Below are 10,242 nucleotides of genomic sequence, written 5' to 3'. Positions count from 1 at the left end.
TGAATTATACACTTAAAAATGGCTAAAATGGAAATTTGGCTATGTATATTTTACCATAGTAAATTTGAAAATGATAATATATCCAAAGGCTACCACCACATTGGTAAGCCTTTTGTTCCTCAGTTAAGATGGTGGTTATAGAAGTTACTTAGATAACACTTTATGAAAAATTTGGTAGGTAGTGATGGTGAACAGTACCCACCCACCAAAAAACACACACACATGCACACATACACACAATACTACACTCAATGCTCTATCAAATACCTGTAACTGTATTTTGCAAATGATTACATATCCAATGAACTCACTGATATGGAGAGTTTACGTCCTCCCATACTGACAGATGGAAACGCATACATTCTCTAAGCACAAAGCTTATATTAACAAGTAACTTTTTGCTTAAAGACAAAACTTCAATTAATCACAACAGGAATTTAGTTATTTAATGCAACCACTAAGCTAATGTCACCAATAAAATCTAAGCAGTTATATCACAAAACCAGGGTTATATTCAGTGGACATGCATTAATAATCTATACAACTTAACATTACACCAGAAAAGGAATTGAATACAAAATCTCCCTTTTTTCTTGGTGGTCTTCAAATTTCATGGCACAGATTACAAAAAAAACTGTAAAAACAGATTTTAAATATTTTCAGTAAAATGGTAAAAAATTGAATAAGCCTTTAAATTTTCATCATACTGAGCTGAAGATTTAAAACATCAAGCTGGCTCCAATCTGTCAAAAATGACAGATAAATATTTACAATGACTAGACAAGGTTTTAGTAACAATGGTATGGGAGTACTACTCCCCTCTAGAAAAAACCCTTTAGGATTAATTTCTCAATGCAAGCTCTTTGTAAATACTGTGATAATATAAACTTGGAAACATACCTAGAATCAGGACAGGGATGAAAAATAACACACAAGTCAACCTTATTTCTGACTTGTCATCATAAAGCCTTCTGGCCCCAAAAGTCCAACACTGTCCCTCAATATAAAACTAAAAGAAGAGTAGTAGAATGACTTTACCCTACTGGCTGACATTGTTATGCAGAATTATCTTTCACTATATCAAGGCAGGGCTTGAGCTCCATTAATTTGTAATTAGCAGAGCTCCAAATTTATAAACTGATAGATGGCAACCAAAATGCTAAATAAACTTTTCAAAAAAGGGCAAACTTCCCCCCATCCCCCACTGTTAGTTCTATGTGCCATGTCATTCTTGAAATTTATGTGGCTACCAATAAGAAAAGAATTAGGGAAGCTTTGAGCATATCTTGTACTTTTATCAAGGCTAAAGTGCAAAATATCTCCATGTCTCTGGTATTTTAATAGGCAAAAAACATCAAACACATATAATAAAGGAACTTAAGTGACAGCAGAACTAATACAAAAAAGACCTCTTTAAATATACTCTTGAAGACTACATAAGACCAATTTAATTTTTCTCTCTTCAGTGAAATCTATAAATGAGTCAAGTTCTCACATAACTTGAGATTTTGTTTGATTCTCTTTCCTAGGATCAGAAATTCCAAAATCAGAGGGAAAAAAATGGAAAAAATAACATTGCATGACAATGGACACTAAGTTCATAGAGAACCTTTTTTAAAAAATGAGATTTTATGGAAGAAAATACCATGAAAATAATAATCCTATGAGAATTGTTTTTAAGCACAGTAAATTTGAGCCTTGGTCTTCATGAAGATACTACAGCTTATATAGAAAACTATAAATATACAAGACTCCAGGAAAAAAGTCAAAATACTTAATTTCAACATTCTGTAGATCTAAAAAACTTCTGAGAGAAGGGAAAAGGATGGCCAATTGAATCTTCCCTTATGAATACAGAACTACGAAAAATTCCTGGGTCAAAAGGGTGCTCCAAATTGGAACCATATTTTGTGAAAACATACAACTTAGATATATTTAAAAGGAAAGAAAAAGAACTGAGTAACTGCAGTCCCTTCCAAAAAGGAAATCTTAAATTAAGGGGAAAGATTCTAATAGTGTAAACAAGTCTGGCTCAGAAAGAAAACTGAACATATCCAAGATTCTGTCCATAAAAGTAATGACAGTACATATTTAATATTAAAGAAATAGGCTATAAAAAAGTTTACTCTCAGAACTGATTTTAGTAAAAGCTCATTTGTGTTCCTTTGTGGGTGCATAATACAGTTCCATGGGTTTGTTCACTTTCCAGTATTTCTCACTGACCAATTCCAAAGAAAAAGAGCCATTTAAAACCTAAAACAAAAAAAAGAAAGAAAGAATTATAAAAACTGTTCAAGGCACAGTAATCATGAGATGGAACAAATATAAAAGTCCATCATTTCAAAAAATGTATCTTGGGATAAACTTGTCACATAAACAACTCATAAACAAACAAACAAAATATAAAGTTAACTACCTGCTGCATCTTCTCTTTCTTTTAGTCTCAGAGTCCTGTACCATTTTATCAGGCTCCACCCCACTACTTGCCATTCTCAGATGGTCAAAACGCTCCCAGTTTCAACAGCCTATACTTTTAAATACTCACAGTGAACTGCCCACTGGCCGTTGCTATGTAAATGGTATACTGCTTCTCACTGGCTGTATCAAGGTTCATCTGGTTTGATTCGCCTTTGCTTCGAAGTTCTTCTAAAGCTAATCTCACAGCCAGATACTTGGATAAATGATCAACAGTGGCATTACCTGAAGTCTTTATGTATCTGGAGAAGTGAATTATTAAAAATTTAATTTCCAGATTAATAAAAATGTTAGTATCATAGAATACATATCTAAAAAACTATATGAAATGTAAATGTCTCAGTTACTGACAAAGTAATACCAGAAATTTATTCCCATTATCTAAAAATTTCTTATTGGAAGGTACAGAAGAGGGGAAAGTACACATTCACTATTTATATACCAGGCCAGACAAAAGCTCTTTCCACCATGCCACCCATAAAATATGATGTATAATGACAAAATCAAACAGAACTTACACATAGTACTAAGGGGAAAAAAGAATATACCCCTTAACCTCAGTAATCAGAGGTCTGCTCCCTATTGTATCAAGAGGAATAGTAAGAATATGAGCAAATTTATTATTGTCTAAGAATCTGTTTTCTGAGCATAGAAGTGCTAATCTTGGGATTTTTTTTTAAAGCATCATATACTATTCATGGACAAATATTTGATGCTTATATGTACTCAATGGCAGACAGTATGCTGGAGATAAGAGTAGTAAAGTAGAAATCCTTGCCAGCATGAATTTTATAGTCTAGTATCCTTGTTAAGAACTTTAAATCATCCTTTTTCCTACTCTACCAAGGAGGATCATTCCTTTCAGATATGTAACTGTGGGTGAGAAATACATGAGGAAGGAAGAAAACAACAATTTAGGCAACCGGAGTACCCCAATGAATCCCAGCAATTCATGGAGATGACAAATATTGTCCTTGCTTCTTATGCAAAATTGCCCTTTAACCTCATATTAAACATTCTCAACTCAGATAATCTGAAACTAACCCACACACTTACCTTGTCTGTGCACTGTCATCCTTTTCCATAAGTGTGGGATGAGGCCTGAAGACTAACTCAATTTCACTGGCACCATCCATTACTGGATCAATTGCCACTGTTGCATTGTTATTATCAAGGTCAAGCCCAGAATCATCAGATGTTTTGGTCCGTTTGTTACTCGGTCCTGCTTCCTGATTGCTATGTGTGGATGCATTACTGCAGTGAGAACTGTCACCATTGTCTTCTGCTCCACTACCATTTTCAATCTGTTGTTTCTTGCCTCGCTGTAATCTAAGTTAAGAAAAAAAAGGGGGGTTGTATAAAGTTTACATTTAGGCCTTTTCAATTCATCAGTTTTGAAACATGTTTACTGAACTTCAGAATTCTAAAAAAATCTTGATAACTGAATTTTCTCCAAAATAGGTAACAATATTTATTTCCCATACATCCCTGAAAGGTCTAGGTAACTCACTCACACACAGGCAAATATCTGTATGACTTAGCAAATGTTTATATTCACTTAATAATTTTCTTTATTAACTGTAGGAATTATTGGCAAACCCTTATATTTTGACAGTTTTTCTAGTAATAGGATTTTAAATCTAAACAAAGGCATGATTCAGATAGGAAAACTTGAAAGTTCTAAGGGAAGATATTTATGCCTCTTTAATTAGAATTTCTTAAAGAAACAAGATTTAAGAGGAGCAGTACAAGCACTCCTCCATACCAACTTCACCAAAAGTCTGCTAATGCAATGCAAAATTATTTTAATAAGGAAAATGATATGGTATCTAAATACACGCACAGATATAGAAGCAGCTCTCTAACAAGCTCAAATACCAGTAACTAGGCAACGTGAATTGTGTATATATTTTATTTACTCATCAAAACAACTGTCAAGGCAACTGACATTATCATTCTTTTATAGTTGAGAAGACCAAAGAAACTGGGGTTCAAGGCCCCACGTTATAAGCTAGGAAGCACCAGAACTAGGATGTGATACGCATTCTTTCTACCACATTGCCTCTCTCTCTACCTATATATTCAAGGAAAAAGGAGAGATACAGATGAAAAAGAAACATGAAAGAATGACTTGCACTTTCATGAACAATACCATCATTACGTGTTTACTGCCAGGACAAGGAAATAATAGCCCACTACTTAAGAAAGATGCTCAGGAACTAGTTTGCTTTAAAAAAAAAACTCATGAAATCTGTATCTCATTTCAAACTGAAGAGGGGATGAATAATATGTTAAATAGTAAAACTGATTCAAAACGACATGAACACAGACAATGTATAATTATTCAGTCTTAAAAAGGAAGGAAATCCTGCATATGCTGCAACACAAATGAACTCTGAAGACCTACTAAGTGAACAAGCCAGTCACAAAGACAAACCCTGTATGATTCCCCCTACACAAGATATTTAAAGTAATCAGAAAGTAGAATGGTAGCTACCAGAAGTGAGGAAAGGGGGAGGAAATGAAGAACTATCAGAATGTCAGCATCAGGAGATGAAAAGAGTTCTGGAAACCAGCCATACAACAATGTGGCTACACTCAGAATATTGAACTGTTACTTAAAAATGGTTAAGATGGTTAAGTTCTGCGTTATACAACTTTTTTACCACAACTTAAAGAAGAAAAAAAAAAGAAACGAACTGGCCAAATTAATGAAATGAAAAAACCTCAGCAGTGAAAATATAAGGACTATACTTAAGTATTTCCTAAAATCCACAAATAAAGCAAAAGAAAAGTTGTTCTAATGTAACAGGGTTACTGTCTGAATGCATTTATTTTTATCCCATACTTCTTTCTAAAAAAGGTGTGAGATGACACAGCTAGATTGATTCATTTCAGGCAGCAATCACAGAATGTTTGGATAATGGAAACCAATAACTATTATATCTTCCATTTATCAAATCATATTTATAATACTACATACGATTCTAGAAGTAGCATTTCACGAATTACACCAAGAGACTTGAGTGTTGTATGAGGAACAATAAAAGAAATAAGGAATGTGAATATTTAGCCTTTATTATTTGAAGACCTAGTAAAATCAGAATATGGAGTGTAGAATCCAACATAAGTATTCTGACAAAGACATGCCAAGACTGCCACATACAAGAGACTAATTTTAATTCAATATAAAGAAAGAACTTTAAAAAAATATTCATGCATTCAAAAATATTTACTGAGCAGCTACCTTAAGCCAGACACAGTTCTATGTACTGGTGTGACAGGAATCAATTATACTGACACAATCTCTACCCTCATAGGAATTATATTATCCTAGCAGAGTGGATAACAAAAACATGTCAGAGAATAGTAGGTGCTGTGGTGAAAAAATGCAGCATGGAGGGAAAGAAAGCATGGAGTTCCAAGGCGAAAGACAGAAACATGGCAGACACATGAGAGAGAATGTGTGCCATATGGGTTATCTGGATAATGAGGGTTCCTAAAAGAACATGAAGTACAAAGGCCCTGAAGCAGAAGCATGCTTGATGATGTTGAAAAATAGAAAGGAAGCTATAATAAAGTTGTCAAATGAAAGGAGCTCCTCTCCTATCACATATTCCCTACCACTTAGAAATGTCAACCCAAAGGACTATCAATAAAGGATTTTGCAAAGGGGATTCTTCTCCTGGTAAAAGATTAAACTGAACAACCATTAAAGTCTCTCCAACTCTTAGAAATGTTTAACTCCTTTAAAATAAATACATTCAATATTTAACACTTTATTTTCCTTTGTTTAGTGGTAGTTCAGTTTAACACAGTGAGGACGGAATACTTCAAGCCAATGGTTTAAGGTTGCACTTAGGAACCACTTCTGGAACTTTAAGAAAAACAATGCCTGAATTCCAATCAAAGATTCGAATTGACTTTGTCAGGGATGATACCTAAGGCCCTGGAATTTAAAGGCTTTGCAAGTAATTCTGATGTTTTAGCCAAGGTGAGAATTACTAGATTAGAATGCCATCTCCTATTTTGCCATCTCCTTGAGGTCTGAATATATTAGGAGATGTCAGAAAGGAAGAGAGAATGGGAGTAACAAAGTACCCACATTATGTAGGTTCTTGGAAGCCATCATTAGGGTCTTTTAATCTGAATGCGAAATTAGAGGCTCTAGAGTAAAGGAGAACCCAGATGTGACTTTTATTTTAACAGAATCACTCTGGCTGCTGTGCTGAGAATAGACCATGTCGGGGTAAACATGGAAAGTACAAAGGCCAATTAGGAGATTATTTCAATACTTCAAATGAAAGATAGTGGTGGCCTAGAGCAATCTGAATGTATTATGAAGAAAGCTAAAAATATATTTATTCACAGATTGGAATACAGAATGTGAGAAAAATTGGAGATGTTAAGGGTGACTCTAAAATTTTTTGTTAAAGCAAGTGGTATTATGGACTTGCCATCAACTGAAGTGAACAACAATGAAGAGAAGTAGGGATAAGAATAAAAAGTTCAGTATGGGACATGTCAAGTTTGAGCGAATGACATACAAAGGGAACCAAGACAATAGGGTCTCCTGAAAGCCAGGTAAAGAAACCTTTCAAAGAAAACCCTTCTCAAATGCTGCTACGTAAGATGGGCTCTGAGAATCAGCAATTAGATCTCACAATGTGGAGGTCACTGGTAACTCCAATAGCGTGATTTGGGAGTTAAGGGTGAGGATGAAAACCTGACTAGAGGGAGTTCAAAATGGAACGGGAGAACCGGATAAAGTAAGCATAGACAACTCTTCCAAGGATCTCTGCTATAAAGGGAAGAGGAGATATAGAATAGTAAGTGGAGGGAGAAGTATGTACTAAGAAGGGTGTTTAAAGACTGTAGTGTTTAAAATCGAACACCCTACTACGCCTGGAGGCATATATTATACCTGCATAAAAAGATAACCATGCAAAACTACCATTTGTTATTTCACGTTACCTTTTTCAAAATGGAGGCTGTTCAGTAAATTCAGTATTTTACAAAGTATTCAGAAAAATGGCCACTCTCTCTGGCCTGTTTTCCCACACACCTGTTCATGGCCTGTATCTTCAGTCCTTCCTCAATGCTGTGACTGAGTGCTTGCTGATTATTGTGCTTGTTGATCCTGGCTAATACTCTCTCTTGATGAGCTTCATATTCATCACGACTTGGATAAATTTTGCTGATGAGTGCATCAAAGTTTGGGTCTGGCCTTAGTGATCTTTTAGAAACTAACTTTTTCCGACATGTAGGACATTCTTTATTGCTAAATAAAAAGAGGGGAAGGAAGATGTAAATGATACCAGTATCTTTGGGCTTAAGACAAATACCCACATTCTGGATCTTTTTTTTTTTTTCTGGTATCACTAATATACAATCACATGAGCAACATTGTGGTTACTAGATTTCCCTCCATTATCAAGTCCCCACCACATACCCCATTACAGTCACTGCTTCTGGATCATTTTTATCATTCTAATATTTTACTAAAACAAAGGAATTTAAACTGATTAACCTGAATTTCCTTGGAAATCTTACTAGTGGTTAAGCATGAATCTGGTAACCTCACTCTATATCACTAGCCAACAGAGAAAAATGTGAATTCTTCCCATCGATCAGTTACATATAACCGTTTTAGAAATATAAACCTATTCTTCTCAAATATAAATTGCTCCTTTCTGATATCCAAGCCATATAAGGAAAAACTACCCACTAATATATATATTAATTTGTATGCTATGAATTCCTAATTAAAATAGCATTCGTAAGATTATTTTATGTGCTTCAGAAATAAAAAAACCATGGTTTCATCCATTGTAATTTCCTCAAAATATTCATCCTATAAAGCTTCTAAAATTGTATAAAATCAACTGTTTCAAAACAAAGATTCTCCAACAATTAAAACCTAGACTTTAAAAAATTTCCAGTTCTCAAATGAACACTTATAGAGAATGTATTTCCCAAAACCCAGAGAGCACTGTTCTGATACAACTTAGGTACCTAGTGTAACTCATTTCAACATACCCACTTCTGAGGGCTGTGATAATGCAGTCTGCACAGAAACGATGTAAACACTCTTTAGTAGTCATGGTGTTCTTCAACATGTCCAAACAAATTGGGCACATTAATTCACTGTGTAGACTTCGAGGTGAAACCACAATTTCCAAGCCATCTGTTATTGCCTCCTATGGAAGAGTCACTCTAAAATTAATGCTATTTGTTTATTAAAGACAAGTTCAACATGCAGAAGTATTGAAAATGACAAAAATGAACATTTATGTACCCATCACCCAGCTACCATCATTGTCGACTCACAGCTAATCTTGTTTTGGCAATAATCTCCCTCAATTCCCCTCCCTCCTCCACCACTGCATTATAGAAATGCTATTGTTTTAATGCTGAAGATAACCTATTAATGTATTTGAAAGATAAATCAGCCTGGTATAATAAAAAAAAAACATTGACTGTGCAATCAGATGCCTTTGGTTCCAGTTCTTGGCATATTAACTGGATTTGACTCTAAATGATTATTTTCATTGTTTCCTTACCTAAAAAATGAGAAATTAGGGGTAACTGAACTCTAAGAATTCCTTTATCTTTAAAAAGCATACCATTTTGATAATAAATTATAAATTTCATGCCATCCATTAAGAGATTTTAAGATTGTGATACAAGTATTATCTAAATAGAGTTTAACAGGATTTTTTTTAAACCTGAAAAGGTCTTGGTCCACAGAAACCGATTATACCAAGTGGTCAGGTGCTCAGGCAAACCTACAAACTGATTTAAAGTAGAATACATCTGAAGTATAACAATTATTAGTATTTCTAATTATGTCTAAAAAATGCTTCAGTGTGAAAATGCACTCGTTCCAATAGAATCCCAAGACACATCTCCAGCTGCAGAGAGATTAGTGACTTCTCCTTTCTTCACCACCACTACCCACCTTTCCCACAAGGTGGCCTTGAGAATAAAGACTACTGAGTTCTAAAGCCACCAACACTGGCTCCTATGGATTGTGGAAAAAGGTCTAGTTGGTGGCTACTGTAAAGGAAAAAAGAGGAAAAGAAAGAAGAAAAAGAAAAGGAAGAAATGAGGGGCTTCCCTCCTATATGTTAATGACATTTCCTGCTTCCACTAGCTCTCCATTATAATTGTGTTTCCTCTATAGGTTCATAAACTGATGATCTCACAGAGAAAGACATAGAAACTATAGATACTGTCCCTAAAGGACTCGAGTAAAATATATTTACATTTATAATAACTACCACTATTATAGAGTGTCTGTTTCAGCCTCTCTATATAATGTACTTCTAAGTATTTTATTTTACAGTAGTCTCCCCTTATCCACAAAGGGTAAGTTCCAAGACCCCCACTGGATGCTTGAAACAGTGGATAGTACTGAACCCTATATATACATTAAGTTTTTTGCTATCCATACATACCTATGATAAAGTTTAATTTATAAAACAGGCATAGTAAGAGATTAACAATAACTAGTAATAAAATAGAACAACTGTAACAATATGTAATAATAAAAGCTATGTGAATATGGTCTTTCTCTCAAAGTATCTTCTTATACTGTACCCAAACTTCCTCCTCCTTTTGTGATGATGTGAGATAAGATGCCTACGTGATGAGATGTAAAGAGATGAATGACATAGGCATTGTGATGCAGTGTTAGGTTACTATTGACCTTCTGACCAGAAGTCAAAGGACGATCATGTTTCCAGACTATGGTTGACTGCCAGA

General features: G+C 34.6%; 1 protein-coding gene across 4 annotated transcripts in view; it reads right to left on the bottom strand.

Moving 5' to 3' along the window:
• Positions 1-424: 424 nt before the first annotated feature.
• The window catches only part of RNF2 (ring finger protein 2), a 95,886-nt gene continuing 86,068 nt past the window's right edge, over positions 425-10,242 (bottom strand). For all 4 annotated transcript variants that reach the window (XM_073216904.1, XM_037009908.2, XM_037009907.2 and 1 more), the window contains 5 exons: positions 8,515-8,675; positions 7,541-7,756; positions 3,532-3,804; positions 2,546-2,717; positions 425-2,253 (listed from right to left, as the gene is read on the bottom strand). In XM_073216904.1, coding sequence (XP_073073005.1) covers positions 2,152-2,253; positions 2,546-2,717; positions 3,532-3,804; positions 7,541-7,756; positions 8,515-8,675 — 924 coding nt within the window. In that variant the 3' untranslated portion in view covers positions 425-2,151. The remainder of the gene's footprint in view (positions 2,254-2,545; positions 2,718-3,531; positions 3,805-7,540; positions 7,757-8,514; positions 8,676-10,242) is intronic.

Source organism: Manis javanica, chromosome 11 (assembly GCF_040802235.1).
Source record: "Manis javanica isolate MJ-LG chromosome 11, MJ_LKY, whole genome shotgun sequence".
Lineage (NCBI taxonomy): Eukaryota > Metazoa > Chordata > Mammalia > Pholidota > Manidae > Manis > Manis javanica.
Note: the sequence above shows the minus strand (reverse complement) of the source record. Positions and strands in the feature narration are given on the sequence as shown.